This window comes from Hemitrygon akajei, chromosome 10 (assembly GCF_048418815.1).
Source record: "Hemitrygon akajei chromosome 10, sHemAka1.3, whole genome shotgun sequence".
NCBI classification, from domain to species: domain Eukaryota; kingdom Metazoa; phylum Chordata; class Chondrichthyes; order Myliobatiformes; family Dasyatidae; genus Hemitrygon; species Hemitrygon akajei.
The window spans coordinates 139,563,075-139,584,928 of record NC_133133.1 but is presented as its reverse complement, the minus strand read 5'-3'; the positions used below and the strand labels follow the sequence as shown (position 1 = coordinate 139,584,928).

Below are 21,854 nucleotides of genomic sequence, written 5' to 3'. Positions count from 1 at the left end.
AAGGTCTCATAGGATTTAGTTGCAGCTGGTAGTCTTTGAATAAAGACCCTGTTCTAAAGATGCACACTGTTGAGTCATTGCACAACAGAAAGTAATGCAGAAAAGAAATGACAACAGCAAAGTATAATTGCACAACAATAACAGGCATGGGAAGACCAGGGTTAATATTCTGCACTGACAATTTTAGACCTATCTGTATCCTGGGAAAGCTTGTTCTATAATTTCAAATTCTGTGGCTACAGGAAAATGTTGCAATGCAAATTTCCAAATTTTGCATTTGCTACTGATCCTGGTTAAAATTTGCCTTGGATATTTTTCCATTTTCATATTGCTTTTAAAAGTCAAGATAATCAGACAGCATCAGTGATGCAATCATCAGTGCACACCATTTCTAGTATTGCTGTATATAGAAGCTTTTGGAATACAGTACAGTGGATTCCGGTTAACTGGGACACATTGGGCCCAGTACATTTTGGCCCAATTAAGCAGCTGTCCCAATTAGCCAAAGTTTCATGGAAATAGTTAAGAAGATATTAAAAGAAGACAAACCATTGTTTAACTGATTAACAAATTATGTATTTAAATGAAGCACAGAACAAATTAAAATATTATCAATACTAATACAGTACTATAAAACTGTATATTAGCTCCTAATAGGTATCAACAGAGGAATTTAACACTGCTATGTTCTGATTGACTGTAAATGAACAAAATCAGTGCAGACACCTAGTGTAGTTAATGTTCTGCTTTCAGACAATACTTGAAACAATTGCATCCTCCAAACCACTCTCCTCTGTCTAGCAATTCCAGACCTAACCAATTCCCTTCTACGACCACTCTCCTCCATCTAGCAGAATTAGTTCTTACTCTCAATAATTTCTCCTTTGGCTCATCCCACATCCTCCAAACCAAGGGTGTAGCCATGGGCACCCATATGGGTCCCAATTATACCTGCCTTTTTGTTGGCTTTGTGGAACAGTCCATGTTCCAAGTCTATACAGGTATCCATCCTCCTCTTTTCCTTCGCTACATTGACGACTGCATTGGCGCTGCCTCCTGCACACATGCTGAGCTCGTTGATTTCATTGACTTTGCCTCCAACTTTCACCCTGCCCTCAAATTTACCTGGTCCATTTCCGACACCTCCCTCCCCTTTCTTGATCTTTCTGTCTCCATTTCTGGAGACGGCTTATCTACTGATATCTACTATAAGCCTACAGATTCTCACAGCTACCTGGACTATTCCTCTTCCCACCCTGTCTCTTGCAAAAATGCTATCCCCTTCTCACAGTTCCTCCGTCTCTGCCGCATCTGCTCTCAGGATGAGGCTTTTCATTCCAGGACAAAGGAGATGTCTTCCTTTGTTAAACAAAGGGGCTTCCCTTCTTCCACCATCAACTCTGCTCTCAAACGCATCTCTCCCATTTCCCGCACATCTGCCCTCACCCCATCCGCCCACCACCCCGCTCAGGATAGGGTTCCCCTTGTCCTCAGCTACCACCCCACCAGCCTCCAGGTCCAACGTATAATTCTCCGTAACTTCCGCCACCTCCAACGGGATCCCACTACCCAGCACATCTTTCCCTACCCCCCTTTCTGCTTTCCGCAGGGATCTCTCCCTACGCAACTCCCTTGTCCACTCGTCCCCCCCATCCCTTCCCACCGATCTCCCTCCTGGCACTTAACCTTGTAAGCGGAACAAGTGCTGCACCTGCCCTTACACTTCCTCCCTCACCACCATTCAGGGCCCCAGACAGTCCTTCCAGGTGAGGCAACACTTCACCTGTGAGTCGGCTGGTGTGGTATACTGCGTCCGGTGCTCCCGGTGTGGCCTTTTATATATTGGTGAGACCCAACGCAGACTGGGAGACAGTTTCGCTGAACACCTACGCTCTGTCTGCCAGAGAAAGCAGGATCTCCCAGTGGCCACACATTTTAATTCCACGTCCCATTCCCATTCTGATATGTCTATCCATGGCCTCCTCTACTGTCAAGATGAAGCCACACTCAGGCTGGAGGAACAACACCTTATATACCGGCTGGGTAGCCTCCAACCTGATGGCATGAACATTGACTTCTCTAACTTCTGTTAATGCCCCTCCCCTTCTTACCCCATCCCTGACATATTTAGTTGTTTGCCTGTTCTCCATCTCCCTCTGGTGCTCCCGCCCCCCACCTTTCTTTCTCCTGAGGCCTCCCGTCCCATGATCCTTTCCCTTCTCCAGCTCTGTATCACTCTCGCCAATCACCTTTCCAGCTCTTAGCTTCATCCCATCCCCTCCGGTCGTCTATCATTTCGCATTTCCCCCTCCCCCCACTACTTTCAAATCTCTTAGTATCTCTCCTTTCAGTTAGTCCTGATGAAGGGTCTCGGCCCGAAACGTCGACAGTGCTACTTCCTACAGATACTGCCTGGCCTGCTGTGTTCCACCAGCATTTTGTGTGTGTTGTTTGCATCCTCCAAATCTTCATTTTCATTGTAACACTCAAGGTGATTGTTGATACCTTCAGATTCTTCATAATTCTTCAAGTCAAGTCAAATCAAGTCACTTTTTATTGTTCTTTCAATCATAACTGCTGGTACAGTACACAGTAAAAACGAGACAATGTTTTTCAGGACCATGGTGCTACATGAAACAGTACAAAAACTAGACTGAACTACGTGAAAACAACACAGAAAAAGGAACTACACTAGACTACAGACCTACCCAGGACTGCATAAAGAGCACAAAACAGTGTAGGCATTACAATAAATAATAAACAAGACAATAGGCACAGTAGAGGGCAGTAAACTGGTGTCAGTCCAGACTCTGGGTATTGAGGAGTCTGATGGCTTGGGGGAAGAAACTGTTACATAGTCTGGTCGTGTGAGCCCGAATGCTCTGGTGCCTTTTCCCAGGTGGCAGGAGGGAGAAGAGTTTGTATGAGGGGTGCGTGGGGTCCTTCATAATGCTGTTTGCCTTGCAGATGCAGCGTTTAGTATAAATGTCCGTAATGGTAGGAAGAGAGACCCCGATGATCTTCTCAGCTGACCTCAATATCCACTGCAGGGTCTTGCGATCCGAGATGGTGCAATTTCTGAACCAGGCAGTGATGCAGCTGCTCAGGATGCTCTCAATACAACCCCTGTAGAATGTGATGAGGATGGGGGGTGGGAGGTGGACTTTCCTCAGCCTTCACAGAAAGTGGAGACACTGCTGGGCTTTCTTTGCTATGGAGCTGGTGTTGAGGGACCAGGTGAGATTCTCCATCAGGTGAACACCAAGAAATTTGGTGCTCTTAACGATCTCTACCAAGGAACCATCGATGTTCAGCGGGGAGTGGTTGCTCCGTGCCTTCCTGAAGTCAACAACCATCTCTTTTGTTTTGTTCACATTCAGAGACAGGTTGTTGGATTTGCACCAGTCTGTTAGCCACTGCACCCCCTCTCTGTATGCTGACTCGTCGTTCTTGCTGATGAGACCCACCACGGTTGTGTCATCGGCAAACTTGATGATGTGTTTCGAGCTGTGTGTTGCAGCACAGTCATGGGTCAGCAGAGTGAACAGCAGTGGACTGAGCACACAGCCCTGGGGGGCCCCTGTGCTCAGTGTGATGGTGTTGGAGATGCTGCTCCCAATCTGGACTGACTGAGGTCTCCCAGTCAGGAAGTCTAGGATCCAGTTGCAGAGAGAGGTGTTCAGGCCCAGTAGGCTCAGCTTTCCAATCAGTTTCTGAGGGATGATTGTGTTCAATGTTGAACTGAAGTCTATGAACAGCATTCGAACGTACATGTCTTTTTTGTCCAGGTGGGTTAGGGCCAGGTGGAGGGTGATGGCAATGGTGTCGTCTGTTGAACGGTTGAGACGGTACGCAAACTGCAGGGGGTCCAGTGAGGGGCAAACTGCTCTGAAGGCGGAGTCGCGGGTCTTCAACAATGCACGCACTTCCGCTGTCATCCATGGCTTCTGCTTAGCACATGTAGTGATGGACCTCCAGAAAGTGTCCACAGATGGGTGATTGATAAGTTTGTGGCCTAAGGTAGAAGGAGATGAGTTATACAGCTCTCGTTACATGCACATGCAGGTCAACTCTGAGTGATTATGCAGAAAGTTTGAAGTTAATAACTCATCTCCTTCTACCTTAGGCCACAAACTTATCAATCACCCATCCATGGACACTTCCTGGAGGTCCAAGATCTGTATGCTCCACGACCGCTGGACTAAGTGTGTAAATGTAGGAGGGGACTATGTTGAAAAATAAATGTGCTAAGTTTTCTAAAATTGACTCCTTCTACCTTAGGCCACAAACTTATCAATCATCCCTCGTATAACAGCCACATAAGTGTGTGCGACTGGCGCTAATTAGAAACTGTTCGGCAGCAGTCTCCTGTCCCAATTAAGTGACATAGTGTTCCAAATAAATGAAGGAAATCCCGGCTATTTTCTCAATTAGTTTTTGTTCGTTAAGAGTTGTCCCAAATAAGTGGCTGCCCTGATTAACTGATGATCCAATTAACCAGAATTCACTGTATTTCAGATTGCACGTTCTTTCATATGGTTGGTCATTTCAGCATGTCATTTGCAGGTAAAGTTCTCATGATACCATGGAGAATAGTGGAAAACTATTTGAGGACAATCATTATGTTCATTGGAAGACCAATGTAACATTAATTACTATCAATGCAAAGCTTGGTTATCATCCAGAACAAAGTTGGATTGTATAAGAAACTGCATTGGTCTGCAATTTGCCATTACCTGTCCTGTGAAAGCTCCCCTTCTTTCTAATGGACTGATCCTTGATATAGGAAAATACATAGCCTGTATTACAGGGGCTAACTGCTAATTATATTTGGCCTTTGGACCTGGACACCACATAACAGAACAAGAAACATCATACAGCATCATTATTTTTCATCCTTCGAGTGTTAAAAGACAATGAGTCATTTATCATGGCTTTTTTGTGGCCTTGTGCTTTCTACTGAAAATATGGCCTACAGTTCAAAATTATCATTAATAATTTTGTAATCATTAATTGGAACCAAGTTTTTCAGAGAATGCAAGACACTGGAAAACCCAATTCTTTCAGAATGTATCTCCAACTGATAGAACTTGAGTGGGAAAAAAAAATCATTCATCTTATTCAACTATTCTAACCCATGTGTAGCTTCTTCAAACTATGCTCTCTCATTTGTGCACAGCAGTTCCTAAAACCGTATATTCACAATGGAGACATGCATCAGTGGTTGACCGGTCATGGTGAATTTGTAAACTAGCCATTAGAGGGCGCCCAGTACTGAACATTTGTCTGCATTAGTCCATGGTTTGATTATGCGTAGCACAGTCCCGCTAAACAAGAGCTGTCAGTACTTCATCATGTAAGGAATCCAGTTCTCCATTTTATCTTATAGATTACAGGCTGACCAGCCTTTTAGTTTTTTTCCCATGTCTAAAGTTTTTAAGTGACTTAGCAACCCAATTTCACAACTACCACAAATCTGCCTTTCCCAAGATGGTAACAATTAACAGTCTGATTCGGGAGACTATAAACTTTGCATACCTAGGATAACAAATACAAAAGGTAATGTCACACTGGCATCAGGAATGCTGGCAGAAATCTGAAACTAAAACTAAAAGCTCCAGAAATATGTATGATTATTCCATTTAACATCTTGAACTACTTATTAAAGATGACCAAGGCACAGTTAAATGCTGATGTCACTAAACATCCATCGAGGTTATTTCTGACAGTCATTAACTGGGCCCTTTAAAATTAGTGAGCTCATGAGTCATGCGCTTTGCAAGCATATATGTAGGTTTATTTAAAAGAGCAGCACATATGTAAAAGAAAGCAATCTTGCTGAGCTTGTTTGAGCATGATACATTCTTGGTCATTACCATTCAGGTGTGGTGCTGTTCTTTCTATTATCATCTCACCCCTTCATAAAATTTTCTATTGCTTTGAGCAATCATAGAGACGTGCAGCATGGAGGCAGCCCTTCAGCCCAGCCTGTCCATGCAGTCCTCTTCTTCTTGATTCAGTTTTATTTTGCATTTCAAAATAACATTTTTTTAAAAATAATCTTTCTGTTTCTTGCCCTTGTGACCCTTCCTTGCAAGCTGTGAGGAGAAATGCCTATAAGATGGTATCAGTGTTGCTCCAGCATGGGGCACTTATTAACCGGCCTTGTGTCAGACGATGGACAGCGATGCACGAAGCAGCAAAGCAAGGACAAGACGATATGGTAACATTGTTGCTAAGGAACGATGGGAATATTAATCAGAAAGATGGGTATGGAGTAACTCCTGTTGCCACAGCTGCTGCTTTTGGACACTGCAGTGTTCTGGAGTATCTCATTCATAAAGGTAACATTAAAAAAAAACCTTTCCTGGTCCAAGGCTAAAAATGAGTGAGGGAAGTGGGGCTAGAAATGGGCCAAATGCCTTCTTAAATTTTGTTCAACCCTCCAAAATCCAGATCTCTTGGTTCAACTCTGCTTTCCTGACTCATCCCCATATCTCTTGCAGGCTGTCTCCAGGTTATGTACAGGTTCTGATTTTACAGACATTCATAAGTTGATTTTGTCCGTAAGCCAGAAAATAACGATCACTGGATACAACCAGAGTATTGTAATGAATTGTACTGATGAGAGCCAATTAACATGAACATAAATTTATTATCTTCTGCTTAGTTACAATGTTGCTAGTTTTGATGGACTTGAAATAGCAGTGCATGTTATGTAGCTTAATGAACAAGTATCAATATAAGTGATTGCTTGTCAATTTCCAAAGCAACTCGCTTAAGTGGCCTCCTTCAGTGAAACTGGCACTGAACAATGGTTGGGGTGTTGTCATTTGAATTTAATAATATTTATGGGCCCCTTGCATATGTACAGAGTGTTTATAAGTCACGCATTTGTAACCTAGGGAAGGTGAGTAATTATTTTTCATTCCAAATACCTATTAGTATCAGCCTTGAAGATATCTCATGACTGAATATCAGCAGCTTTCATGGGATTTCCAAATCTGTACAGCTCTTTGAAGAATTCTCTGTTTTCCGTTCCAAAGAGCTGACCCCATATCCTGAGATGCTGACCTCAGATTTAGACTCTCCAACTAAAGGAAACCACTTTGCCAAAACTTCTAAGAATTTTATAGATTTTCTCAGAACTTGTTATTCTCATAGCCTCCAGATAGCAAGGGTACATTCTACTCATTTTCTCCTCGTAGAAGTAGCCAGTTCAATTCAAGAGTTTCTCCGCTCGTGAGTGTGTAGGATGCATGCCATTTATCCAGACCATTGATCCTGGTGCGCAATGCTTTGCCCACAGGAGGTGATGTTCATGCCCAAGCAGATGACGGTGCTTCAGTGCTCTTTGAAGCAGCTGAAGGAGGGAACCCAGACTGTATCACAGTGCTGCTTGAATATGGAGCTAATCCCAACACACCAGACAATGCAGGTCACCTTCCAATTCACAGAGCAGCACAAGAGGGACATTACTTGTGAGTGGTGAAACATTGCATTTACCCAGGTTGTTTGGAGGTCATCTACTAACTGGTTTTGTTGCATGCAAGGTGAACATTTTCTTGATAATGTAATGAGAACAAAACGAGACACTACCTGTTTGGGTGATGGTTTACCTATCTTTGCCGTGTACCCTTAAAAATACTTTTAGTTGAAGTCTTCCCAAAACCTGTCACCAGCTTGTATTTGTGAGAGTGAATCGTTAAGCAGAAGGCAGCTCTGCAGGTTATAATCCTCTGACAGTGGGTGCTGTCAGGTGACATCGACCAAGGACCTCAGAGAGTAGGACATGCACAGATCAACATGCACATCCATCACTGATCCTTGTGTAAACATAATCATTTATATCATTCACCAATTTATGTCCACGTTACATAGCATATGTACAGATTGTATTACAGATCATTGATTAACTGCAGCAGGCATAGCAAAGTACCAATACCGTTTCCAAAACATCATCCAAATTCACTGGAAGGCCAAGGAAACAAAAATTATCATCCTCTGCCAGGCTGACACACACATGCTGGGGAAGCCCTGCAGATCAGGCAGCATCTACTGTATGGAAATGAATAAACAGTCTACATTTCAGGCCGAGACCCTTCATCAGGACTGGAAAAGAAGGAGGAAAAAGACAGAATAAGAAGGTGGGGGAGTGGAGAAGGAGTACAGACTGGAAGGTGATAGGTGAAACCAGCTGAGGGGGAAGGTTAGTAGGTGGGGGAGGAGGCAGGAAGTGAAAAGCTAGGAGGTGACAGGTGGAACTGTTAAAGGGCTGAACAAGAGGAATCTGATAGGAGAGGACATTAGACCATGGGAGAAGGGAAACAAAGAGAAGCACGAGGGAGGTGCTAGGAGAGGAGAACCAGAATGTGGAATGGAAAAGGAGAGAAGGGGGAGGGGGGGGGGAATTGCAGAAATCGACTTTCATGCTGTCAGGTTAGAGGCTATCCAGATAGAAGATGAGGTGTTGCTCCTCTAATCTGAGAGTGGTCTCTTCATAGCAGTAGAAGAGGCCATTGACTGGTGTGTTAGAATGGGAATGGGAAGTGGAATTAAAATGGTTGGTACCAGGAAATCCTGTTGCAAAGATGTCAACATACCCAGGACTATGGCCCCAGTTATATTCAGTCAGCTGGAATGGTGAGATACCAATAGATTGCAGTTGCTAGAAGTCTGAAATCATAGAAAAGCTGGTAATGCTGAGCAGATCAGGCAGCATATACACAGATAGAAATGTTACAGATGAATGGCAGCCTTTCATCAGAGTTGACCTGTTATGAATCAAACTGGAGAGTCTGGTTATCTGATTTTGTTTTGAGTCCCAAGAGAGGTAACAACAGAAGAGTTGTTGTTTGTCAAGATTATGTTGGGTGTTGTTCAGTCAAAATGTTAAAACGAAAGTGGGCTGCTGTATTCAATTGGCAGCAAGAGGAAGCTCTGGATTACCCAAGACTACTGAATGGGGATGTTCTGCAAAATCATCAACCAATCTATGTTTAGATTTCTACAATGTTGAGGAGACCAAGGGCAGATCACTAAACTGGAGAGAGTGCAGCTGATTCAGTGCTTCATCTGGAAGGAATTCTTTGTTTTAAGTGTTATCTACATGTTGCAAAGAGAGGAAAATAAGCTATCAAACTCATTCCTTTCATAAAACTCAGTAACTAGGTAGAATCAGAGGGCAATAATCTCTTCAAGTGGACTCAAATAATCCCAGTTCAATATATCGACCCAACTCCCCATTTCTAATTTGTGTCACTCCATATTAGATTCAGATTCAGATTTATTTGCATCGAAGCATAGAGTGAATCGTGTCATTTTCATTAAAAACTAAAGCACCCAAGGATGTGCTGAGAGCAGCCCTCGAGTGTCACCACACATTCCGGTGCCAACATAGCATGTCCACAATGTTCAGTAGAGCAATGCAAGCAGCAGCAATTACAACAAAACAAGCCCCTTTCCTGAACTCCCACCTACCAACTCACACACAGACAGGCTTCCAACCCGAGGACAGACCACTACCGGGCTTCAGACCCTGGCCTGGACTTTCAGACTGAAAACGTCAGGCCCCTGGCCCCCTGGCAACCTGATCCAGGGGCTTCAACCTGATTAGATTTAAGTATCCCTTTTTATGGACGTTGTATCCCTTTTGATAAAGGTTTTATTTATAGATTACCTTTTTCACTAACAGTGGCATTGGAGTGATATGGAATGTGTGAGACGCATGTTACTAGTGAACAACAAATTAGTTTTAAATGATAACTGTCCCTTTTAGATATCATAATATCAGAATTCTATTCTTAAAGGATTGGTGGTTATCATGAATCCTTTCTGCAGACTTTAACTTCAAATACATCTATAAATGTGTATTTAACACCATATTATTTGCAGGGCCCTGAAGCTTCTTATTCCAGTCACCCAGAAGTCAGCGATTAAGAGAAGTGGGATAAGTCCAATCCATTTGGCTGCTGACAATGGCAGTATCCAATGTCTGGAATTACTGATAGAAAGTGGATTTGATGTTAATGCCATTATAAATGAAGAGATAGCTGCAACCTACGATGATAAACGGAGGACAGCCCTGTTCATTGCTGTATCTAATAACGATATTTCCTGCTCTGAACTCCTGCTGAGAGGGGGTGCACTACAAAACCAAGATCCACTCTCCAGCCTCCTTGTCGCAGTGAGAGAAGGGAATCACGAACTTGTGCGTTTACTTCTACATCATGGCGCCAATGTCAACAGCTACTTTACCCTCATTAATGATACTCTCTTTCCTACTGCCATGCAGTATGCTGTAAAAGATGAAATGATGCTGAGACTCCTGCTCAATAATGGCTACAATGTGTCAATGTGCTTTGACTGCATACACACAGATAGCCTGGGACGGTTTCGTCTCCATCCTATAGTTGAATCAAACTCCTTTATGACCTCAGTAAGTGACCTGTTTCTGTCTACAGTTTGTGCATTGAATTGACTCTGACGTGTAACAGACATTGGTTGTCAAAGTAATTCCATAATTCCTTTCTGGTTATATTTAACCACTTTGTGGGTTCAACTGGCGAGGGCAACAATCTGCCCATCCCTGAAATGAAACTGAGTGGCCTCCCAGGCTGCTGCAAAGACATCATATTATTGTGGGTGTGTATGGGACAAACCCAACAACGTTGGTCAATTTTCATCTGAAAGGGCATTAGTGACTAGAATATAACAAATGGTAACTTCCGGGTCATTATTTCCAAAACCATCTCTTTAACTAAGTTTAAATCTGCCAGCTGTAGTGGTGGGATTTTCAATGTCTAGCTCATTCATTCAGTCTGTTTATCTACTGGCCCACGGATGCAACCATTGTGCAAATAATTCCCAGTGGCCAAACATTTTAATTCCGATTCCCATTACCGTTCTGATGTATCAGTCCACGGCCTCCTCTTTTGCCAAGATGAGGCCACCCTCAGGGTGGAGGAGCAACACCTTACAGTCAGTCTTGGTACCCTCCAACCTGATAGCATGAATTTCAATTTCTCCTTCCAGTAACCAAACTCTGCCCACCCCTGCCTCTATTTCCCACTCTGACCTTTTACTTCTGCTCACCTGCCTATTACTTCCCACTGGGTCCACTCCTTCTTCCCTTTCTCCTATAGTCCACTCTTCTATCCTAAAAGATCCTTGATCTTTCCCACCCATTTGGCTTCATGTATCATCTTCCAACTAACCTTCCCCCACCCACCCCCGGCTTCTTTTACTTCTGGCAGTTTCCCTCTTCTTTCTTTGTCCTGACACAAAAAGTTGACTGTTTATTCATTTCTATAGCTTCTGCCTGACCTGCTGGGACCCTCCGGCATTTTGTGTGTGTTGCTTTGGATTTCCAGCATCTGCAGACTTTCTTGTGTTAGTAATAGCTCAGATTTATACTGGTGACTTAAGTGGACACATTTCATTCATGCCCTTCCTTTTCAACTTAACAGCAAAAGTGAATTCAGAGGCCTGGCAGAAAGCAAAGAGAGGGAATTAAAGGTGCCTCTTCTGGTTAGCTGCTGGGGTCAGTGTAGTGGCTGTTTCTTTTCATATTATATGTTAATAATCTGGATGATAGAACGATTGACTTTGTGGCCAAGAGGTTTGTGGAGGGACAGGTAGTGTTGAGAAAACAGGGAATCTGCAGAAAGACTTGGACAGATTAGGAGAATGGGCAAAAAAATAGCAATTGGAATACTGTGTAGGGAAGTGTATGATCATGCGCTTTTGTAGAAAGAATAAAGGCACGGGGTGCAGATTCAGAATTTGAAAGTGCAAAGGAAATTGGGAGTCCTAAAGATTTTCTTAAAGTGCAGGATTCCCTAAAGATTAACTTGCAAGTTGATTTGGTACTAAGGAAGGCAAGTATAATGTTAGCATTCATTTTGCGAGGACTAGAATATAAAAGCAAGGACGTAATGCTCATGTTTTATAAGGCATTGGTCAGACTAGTTTTGGAGTATTGTGAACAGTTTTGGGCCCCATAACTAAGAAAGATCAGAGATGAAGAGAAATTTATTTAGCCAGAGGATGGTGAGTCGGTGGAATCATTGCCACAGATAGTTGTGGAGGCCAAGTCATTGAGTAGATTTAAAGTGGAGGTTGAGGTTGATAAGTTCTTGATTAGTAAGGGGAGAAGGCAGGAGAATGGGGTTGAGGGGGGAAATAAACCAGCTATAATCAAATGGCAAAGCAGACTGGGTGTGCTGAATGGTCTCATTTTGCTCCAGTCTTGTAGAATTGCAGCGATGATAAACTTCACCAGCAAAACCCTGATATAGAACACAAAGCAGTTCTAAAAAAAAAGGAATAATAAAGAAATAAAGAAAAAAGGAACAGTGATTATCACTCAGCCATCAGGCTGTTAAACCAGAGGGGATAACTTCACTCAGCTTCACTTCCCACAACTCACTTTCCAGGGCTCTTTAATCTCATGATCTCAACATTTATTAGATAGATAGATAGATAGATAGATAGATAGATACTTTATTCATCCCCATGGGGAAATTCAACTTTTTTCCAATGTCCCATACACTTGTTGTAGCAAAACTGATTACATACAATACTTAACTCAGTAAAAAAAAAATATGATATGCATCTAAATCACTATCTCAAAAAGCATTAATAATAGCTTTTAAAAAGTTCTTAAGTCCTGGCGGTAGAATTGTAAAGCCTAATGGCATTGGGGAGTATTGACCTCTTCATTGCATCGATAGTAACCTGTCGCTGAAACTGCTTCTCTGTCTCTGGATGGTGCTATGTAGAGGATGTTCAGAGTTATCCATAATTGACCGTAGCCTACTCAGCGCCCTTCGCTCAGCTACCGATGTTAAACTCTCCAGTACTTTGCCCACGACAGAGCCCGCCTTCCTTACCAGCTTATTAAGACGTGAGGCGTCCCTCTTCTTAATGCTTCCTCCCCAACAATTGTGGGCTTTCATTGATTCTATTATGGATTTGTTGTGTATGCCCACAAGGAAATGAATGTCAGGGTTGTATATGGTGACGTACATGTGCTTCGATAATAAATTTAATTTGAACTTTGAACTTTGAAATATTGAAAGTTCAGTTGATGTAAGCTTACTTAATTTATATAAAATGATCATAATCAAATGTGCCCCATGCTCAGCTCTGGACATGTCTCATTCTAATTAGCCTTGTATGAATTTCCACTAGATTTGTATTGTTTTGGTATAAGAATCCTATGCTTCTGAAAATGATACTGGACCCTTATCAGAAATACTTGGCCTTTGTGTTTGACTGCAACAACATCCAACATTTGAGTTCAATGGTTGCCACACTTGATCCACATCGTGAGGAATGTGCACATGCATGCTCACAGGATGAGTCACATGAGCCACCGAGTTTGTAAGGCTTTGAGTACAGGTGCTATAAAACCTGCTAGAGATACGCAGAACAGGAAAATAATAATCTCAATGAAAGACTTGACGTCAAAGCTGCCAAAAGGGAGCAGCATGCTCCACCTATCACTCCTTCTTAACACTAGTTGAACAGAAGAAAGGACACAGACACAGGCCCATCTGGTGATTGATTTCTGCTGGTTACTGCTACAATTCTACAAGGGTTTGATTACTTTAAGAATTATTTCGCATAGCTAAGGTCTACAAGAAATTGTCTAACAAATGAAAAATAACTTCTTCCTCCCTCTCTTCTTGCTGTTCTGCAGCTGACTGGCTGAATTTCAGTTCTTGACTCTTAGGAAAGAAAAAGGATTAAGGGTAGGGTTTTATTTCAGATAGCGGGTCATGCTGGGACTGGGAAGAGTGGGGGTAGGGTGTGGGGAGGTGTAATGGCAGAATAAGTAAGAGATGCATACTAGCAGCATCTTACCATTTGTAAAATCGTAAGAAATTCTGGGATGCGCAGCAGGTGGAAGAAGGCAGCATACATGAGGTTTAGGAAGCAAGGATCAGATGGGTCTATTGAGGAATATAGGGTAGCAAGAAAGGAGCTTAAGAAGGGGCTGAGAAGAGCAAGAAGGGGGCATGAGAAGGCCTTGCCGAGTAGGGTAAAGGAGAACTCCAAGGCATTCTTCAATTATGTGAAGAACAAAAGGTTGACAGGAGTGAAGGTAGGACCGATTAGAGGTTAAAGTGGGAAGATGTGCCTGGAGGCTGTGGAAGTGAGCGAGGTCCTCAATGAATACTTCTCTTCAGTATTCACTGCTGAGAGGGAACTTGATGACGGTGAGGACAATATGAGTGAGGTTGATGTTCTGGAGCACGTTAATATTAAGGGAGAGGAGGTGTTGGAGTTGTTAAAATACATTAGGATGGATAAGTCCCCGGGGCCTGACGGAATATTCGCCAGGCTGCTCCACGAGGAAAGGGAAGAGATTGCTGAGCCTCTGGCTAGGATCTTTATGTCCTCGTTGTCCACGGGAATGATACCGGATGATTGGAGGGAGGTGAATGTTGTCACCTTGTTCAAAAAAGGTAGTAGGGATAGTCCAGGTAATTATAGACCAGTGAGCCTTACGTCTGTGGTGGGAAAGCCGTTGGAAAAGATTCTTAGAGATAGGATCTATGGGCATTTAGAGAATCATGGTCTGATCAGGGACAGTCAGCATGGCTTTGTGAAGGGCAGATCGAGCCTAACAAGCCTGATAGAGTTCTTTGAGGAGGTGACCAGACATATAGATGAGGGTAGTGCAGTGGATGTGATCTACATGGATTTTAGTAAGGCATTTGACAAGGTTCCACATGGTAGGCTTATTCAGAAAGTCAGAAGGCATGGGATCCAGGGAAGTTTGGCCAGGTGGATTCAGAATTGGCTTGACTGCAGAAGGCAGAGGGTTGTAGTGGAGGGAGTACATTCAGATTGGAGGGTTGTGACTAGTGGTGTCCCACAAGGATTTGTTCTGGGACCTCTACTTTTTGTGATTTTTATTAACGACCTGGATGTGGGGGTAGAAGGGTGGGTTGGCAAGTTTTCAGACGACACAAAGGTTGGTGGTGTTGTAGATAGTGTAGAGGATTGTCGAAGATTGCAGAGAGACATTGATAGGATGTAGAAGTGGGCTGATAAGTGGCAGATGGAGTTCAACCCGGAGAAGTGTGAGGTGGTACACTTTGGAAGGACAAACTCCAAGGCAGAGTACAAAGTAAATGGCAAGATACTTGGTAGTGTGGAGGAGCAGAGGGATCTGGGGGTACATGTCCGCAGATCCCTGAAAGTTGCTTCACAGGTAGATAGGGTAGTTAAGAAAGCTTATGGGGTGTTAGTTTTCATAAGTCGAGGGATAGAGTTTAAGAAATGCGATGTAATGATGCAGCTCTATAAAACTCTAGTTACGTCACACTTGTTGTCCAGTTCTGGTCACCTCAGTATAGGAAGGATGTGGAAGCATTGGAAAGGGTACAGAGGAGATTTACCAGGATGCTGCCTGGTTTAGAGAGTATGGATTATGATCAGAGATTAAGGGAGCTAGGGCTTTACTCTTTGGCAAGAAGGAGGATGAGAGGAGACATGATAGAGGTGTACAAGATATTAAGAGTAATAGACAGAGTGGACAGCCAGCGCCTCTTCCCCAGGGCACCACTGCTCAGTACAAGAGAACATGGCTTTAAGGTAAGGGGAGGGAAGTTCAAGGGGGATATTAGAGGAAGGTTTTTCACTCAGAGAGTGGTTGGTGCGTGGAATGCACTATCTGAATCAGTGGTGGAGTCAGATACACTAGTGAAGTTTAAGAGACTACTAGACAGGTATATGGAGGAATTTAAGGTAGGGGGTTATATGGGAGGCAGTGTTTGAGGGTCGGCACAACATTGTGGGCTGAAGGGCCTGTAATGTGCTGTACTATTCTATGTTCTATGTTCTAATTGCATATGAGAAGGTGATTTGGTATGAGGATACCCTCATTTAAAATTACAGCCTTATCACTGACTGCAGACCAAGTAATGACCATTCAAATTAAGGTGATCACTGTATCTTTGTTATATTATAGCAGTGTAGAGCGACCCATCTTGTTGATTATCTACTGCTGCCTGTAATAACTTGCCATTGTTTCTCCAAAAGAGAAGAAAGTGTGTCAATGAATTTTACCCAAGTGTTTTGGTTGTGTGTGGACGATATGAGAAATACAGTACACGGCTCCTGCAGCATCTGCAGCTACAAGACCCTACTCTTAATTTGCACCACCTTCACTTCCAACACAGTGTGGAAAAACCCTGAGCTTCCTTTTTCCAATGGGATGCCATCCTTGCAAAGTCCGCAGGGCAGAATAATTTTCAGAATTGCTTGCAGCATCTGCTGCAGCTATGACACACCCCTTATGCAAGAAGTTTCATCAAGTTTAAGTAGAGCAGCTTTGGCATTAACTGGTGCTAGCCCCTTTTACAGAATCAAGCCTCCCGCTGAAGTGGCAAGATGATCAGTGTGGGTAACGATGGCTCCACACAGCCATTATATAAATGGGCAGGTATTGCTGCTTCCACAACTTGTACATTGTGATCCTCCACAACTATTTACAGGGGCTTTTTGATTTAACACCTCTTGCCTTTGTCCTCAGCATATTTTGGCCCCTCACTGACAATTCTATTCCTTATACACTCTCCCAATTTGAACCACATTGGGTGCTACAGTAGCATAGTGGTTAGTGTAATGATTTCATAGTGCAAGAAATCAGGTTTCAGTACTTGCCACTGTCTGTAAGGAGCTTGTACATTCTCCCTGTGACCACATGAGTTTCCTCCGAGTGCTCTGGTTTCCTCCCACATTCCAAAGACGTACGAGTTAGTAGGTCAGTAAGTTGTGGGCATGCTCTGGAAGCATGGTGACACTTATTGCCCCCAGCACATCCTCAGACTGTGTTGTTTGTTGATTCATGTGACATATTTCACTATAAATTTTGATGTATATGTGATAAATTAAGCTCATCTTTATCTTTACAACAGTGGTGTCCCAAGCTAAACTCCATAGTTTCTCCAATGCAAGACCATATTAGGGAAAGAGTCTCCATTTCAACGTCAGCTATTCTGCTTCCAATCCTCCAATCCATATTTCTGATAACTATAATTTCAGGCTGGCCTCCCACTTCGCTCACCAGCCAAATCTGAGCTCATCTAATATCACGCCCATGTGCTACCTTGCATAAGTTTTCAATATGTCATTTATGATTGCTCAGAGTTCCCTGACATCTCAGTTGTGAGACTGTAACCCTTATGTTCATAATCTACTATGCCTTCACCCCTTTCCTAATTACCACCTCCCTGCCTTACAACCTTACAAGAACCTTCTGTTAACTTCCACTGCACTCAGTCCCTTTTCTAACTGTTAACTGTAATTGCACCTTTCTCATTCTTCGTCTTTAATGGATTCCTTAAAAGGTTTTAACCAAGCTTTGATACACTTTTCCTAACATGTCCATCATTAGCTCAGTGAACAGTTTTTGTCTGACTAACTTTGAAAACACCATTCATGTTAACTGTACTTTAATTTTATTTGTAGTTCTGCGAATTCATTACTGTTCCATGGATGAGCCATTTGGTCGGCAGGGTTGTGCGAGTACTGATAGATTACGTGGATTACGTTTCCTTCTGTGGGAAATTAATACCTGTACTCGAGAAGCAGAAGGAATGGCCTGAGATCTGCAACATTATGGGTAATTCCATTATTTTCATTCCTTGCTCAGTATACAGACTATGAAGATTTAGAGAAAACACAGTGATGGGGGGATGGGCGGGCAGTGGGGAGTAGTTTAGTGAAGTGTGACATTAGAAACAGACGTTTGCAAAAGAGAGTGGCATGTTTAAAATAAATGAAGCATTTTTTCCAGAAACAGTTCTTTTTGAAATGGCGCCACCCGAAGTACCGTAGTTTCTGATACTGACTGGATATTAGTCGTGTCCAGTATATTCTCCTCCAGTTTAGCCATTTGTGTATTTGTGACTCTTTTTTTTAAAAGAATATCTCTCACATTTGTGGTTATGAGTAATTTTAAGACTCTGGTGGTTTTGTATAATTTTACTGTGGGAATAATAATTCCTTGAGCAAAAAATGAGCTGCTGCAGATCTCAGCTTTGTGGTGTCTCCTGTATCCATAATAGTCCCTTGATTCTGTTCTATATCACTCAAATATTAAATGTATAATTCATTCAGTTACATGCTTAACAATAACAAACACAGGAAGTTTATTTTTCCTCAGAGTTATCACTCAACTATAATATAAATATATTCAGCTCACTGATTCCAAGCTATATCTGAGCCCTGAAGAAAGGTCTCAGCCCCAAACATCGACTATTTATTGATTTCCATGGATGCTGCCTGACCTGCTGCGTTCCTCAAGCATTTTGTGTGTACTAATCTGGTTCTCTTTTTGGAGATCCATTGTTAGATAAAAGTAAATAGCAAATTAGGATCATAAACTTAATACAGCAAATTTATCATTGTGGTAGTAGAATTCCAAACAAATCGTGAAAGCATTTCAGTAGGCACTTGTGTTTTTTGGGGCTTATTCCCCCCTCACTCAACCACTGGTTTGTTCCAAGTTCAGACCCACACTTTAAGATTACTTGCAGAGTGCTACCACCATGTTTAAAATGCTTCTCTCATTATATTTTTATTAATACAGTGCCGGAGTGATGGACTTACACCTGCTGCACCAGGTGACCATCAGGCAGTATTGGAGGGAAGTTTTAAGAGGTATCCTTTAAAACATTCTGGCAATTTGCTTCCTCCTCCATTCATATCTATGAAATTTTAAAATAAAACTTTGTTCTTTTCGTCTTACGCTTCCACAATCCATGCCGTCACCAAAATATATCTTTCTTTCTTTAATATCACTAAAATTATTAGGGACATTTTAGAATCTCTTAGCTCAGCACATGGATGATAGAAAAATAGAGGGCTATGTAGGAAGGAGGGGTAAAATTAATCTTAGTGTATGTTAAAAGATCATCACAGCATCACGGGCCAAAACGCCTCTACTGTGCTATAGGGTTCTATGTTTTGTGTTCACTATTTTTTGGCAGTAAAGTGAAGATACAAGGGTAAAATCCCATTCAAAAATAAGAATAATTTACCAAATGGAGAAAGGATGAACAATCTGTAAAACCAATGACTTTTGAAAGACTGGAGTTATTCCCCATCTCACTGCTGACAGTGTATTCATTAAACTTGAGAATTCAAGTCAGAAACTTATCCATTAAACCACTTTTTAAATTACCATTATCAGTGACATTACTTTTATAGTTTAATTTGAATAAACACTCAGTGGCCAGTTTATTAGGGAAATCCTATACGTAATAAAATGGCCACTGAGTGTAAGTTTTGGTCTTCTGTTGCTTTAGCCCATCCGCTTCAAGCTGTGACATGCTGTGCATTTCAAGATGCTTTCCTGATCTCCTGCATGAGGTTATTTGAGTTACTGTTCCTTCCTGTCAGCTTGAACCAGTCTGGCCATTCTCCTCTGACCTCTCTCATTACAAGACGTTTTTGCCCACAGAACTGCTACTCACTGCATGTTTTATTGTGCTTTTTTCATCATTCTCTCTATAATCTAGAGACTATTGTGCATGAAAATCAAAGGTGATCAGCAGTTCTGAAATATTGAAACCACCTGTCTGGCACCAACAGTCATTCCACAGTCAAAGTCATTTAGATCACATTTCTTCCCCTTTCTGATGTTTGATCTGAACAACAACTGAATTTTGACCATGTCTGCATGTTTTTATGCATTGAGTTGTTGCCATATAATTGGCTGATTAGATGTTTGCATTAAGAAGCAGGTATATAGGTGTACCTAATAAAGTGGCCACTGAGTCTATTTTTATCTGGTCAATATCCAATAACATACTTTGAGTCCAGCAGATTACTGTGATGGGTCTGAATTTACAGCAGAACAAAGCTCATGCTTATAACTGTTTCAGACTGCTTTCAAATTATTGGGATGATTAACTCTTCTAGGACACATTTGCAGTAGTTAAGGGATGATAGATGTGACATTAGATCCAAATAATTTAGGACAGAGAGCTAGAGAAGCAGTCCCTTTTATGCACGGAGTAGGAGACTGTGGAATGCATTAGCAGAGTTAATGTCTGAAGCAGAGACCATTGAGAATGTTGGAAGGGGATAAAAGGCATTTGGTCACATGACACCTGGGATTGGGATAACAATTGCTGTGAACTAATTGAGCCAGACAGCCACATTCTTTGATGACTGTCTGTGTAACTCATTGTTGTTTCCATTTCTACTGTCATAACAGTGTTTAAATCATTCTGCAGGAGTAAACACTCCTATCATATTATTACCAATTCCAGATGCCCTGCATTTGTCTTACTCTAAAGGCAGCTCTACCTTCATCCTCAGACAGCTGGAGTTTTTGTTTCTGCAAGAATTCTTCAGAGGGAGGCTGCCATTCAATACTTGAGAACTGACAGCTTTTCAGCATAGTACCGGTAGTTTCTGCCTCCTGTGACAGCCAGGTGACCACAAGTGCTTGCATTTGAACAGGAAACATTGTGGCAGGCTTCCTGGAATTGGACAAAGTTCCTTGATTCGGCCACTTGCTAACCTTAGTCCTGCTGCTGAAGGTCTTTTATCAGCCCACTACTGACTAAGAGAGATCACGCTGCAAAGAGAGAAGCCTCTTGTACAAGAATTATCCTGACAATATGTTACTGTCCTACCCTATCATGTTTTGTGCATTTCCGCCAATCAAATGCAGAAATAAACTTCTAATAAACTGTAGCAAAGTGATTTCAACACCCAAATAAGCATCTGTTGACCAGATCATCTCATTGATCTCCCTCAAGCAAACAGGACCACTCAGTACTAATTACAGACTTACTCCAAACATCAATGAAGGAGGTGTAGTACGCTGACTGTCATTTTTATTGAAGTAACCTTCGATCGACTGTAGCATCAAGGAGACCTGGCGAAACTGAAGTTAACTGGCAGCAGGGGAAAACACTCCAATAGTCCAAAGTTCAAAGTAAATTTGTTATTGAAGTATGCATATGCATCTGATATACTATCTTGAGATGCATTTTCCTGCACACATTTCTTGGAATATGATTATTGAAAGCTAATCATTCCAGCTCTAAAATGTTGTTGCAGAAGTTCCTCAGGGCAGTATCCCAAAGCCAACCATTTTTAATTATTTCATCAATGACCCATTCTGTCCCATATCTAAAGTATGGATGCTTGCTTATCATTGGGCAATAATTACTTCTATTCACTATGAAAATGAAACCATGTGTACAGCCTGCATACAGCAATACTTTGATGATATTTAGTCATGATTTGATAACTGGCAAATAATAATTGCACTTCTCAAATGCTATGCTATGATGTAGTGTTAAAATTGTACAAGGCATTGGTAAGGCCAAATTTGGAGTATTGTGTACATTTCTGGTCACCGAATTATAGGAAAGATGTCAACGAAATAGAGAGTACAGAGGAGATTTACTAGAATGTTACTTGGGTTTCAGCACCTAAGTTACAGAGAAAGGTTGAACAAGTTAGGTCTTTATTCTTTGGAGCGTAGAAGGTTGAGGGGGGACTTGATAGAGGTATTTAAAATTATGAGGGGGATAGATAAAGTTGACGTGGATAGGCTTTTTCCATTGAGAGTAGGGGAGATTCAAATAAGAGGACATGAGTTGGGAGTTAGGGGGCAAAAGTTTAGGGGTAACACGAGGAGGAACTTCTTTACTCAGAGAGTGTTAGCTGTGTGGAACGAGCTTCCAGTAGGTAGGGGTAGGTTCAATATTGTCATTTAAAGTAAAATTGGATAGGTATATGGACAGGAAAGGAATGGAGGGTTATGGGCTGAGTGCAGGTTGGTGGGACTAGGTGAGACTAAGCGTTTGGCA

The 21,854-nt window shown here is 42.1% G+C and overlaps 1 protein-coding gene across 8 annotated transcripts in view; it reads left to right on the top strand.

Annotated features, from left to right (window-relative positions):
• Positions 1-21,854, top strand: part of LOC140734725 (ankyrin repeat and SOCS box protein 15-like) — a 120,479-nt gene that overhangs the window by 95,692 nt on the left and 2,933 nt on the right. For 7 of the 8 annotated variants that reach the window (XM_073059114.1, XM_073059109.1, XM_073059108.1 and 4 more), the window contains 4 exons: positions 6,099-6,344; positions 7,310-7,481; positions 9,895-10,438; positions 17,488-17,641. In XM_073059114.1, coding sequence (XP_072915215.1) covers positions 6,099-6,344; positions 7,310-7,481; positions 9,895-10,438; positions 17,488-17,641 — 1,116 coding nt within the window. The remainder of the gene's footprint in view (positions 1-6,098; positions 6,345-7,309; positions 7,482-9,894; positions 10,439-17,487; positions 17,642-21,854) is intronic. The other variant, XM_073059116.1, reaches the window with a different exon arrangement.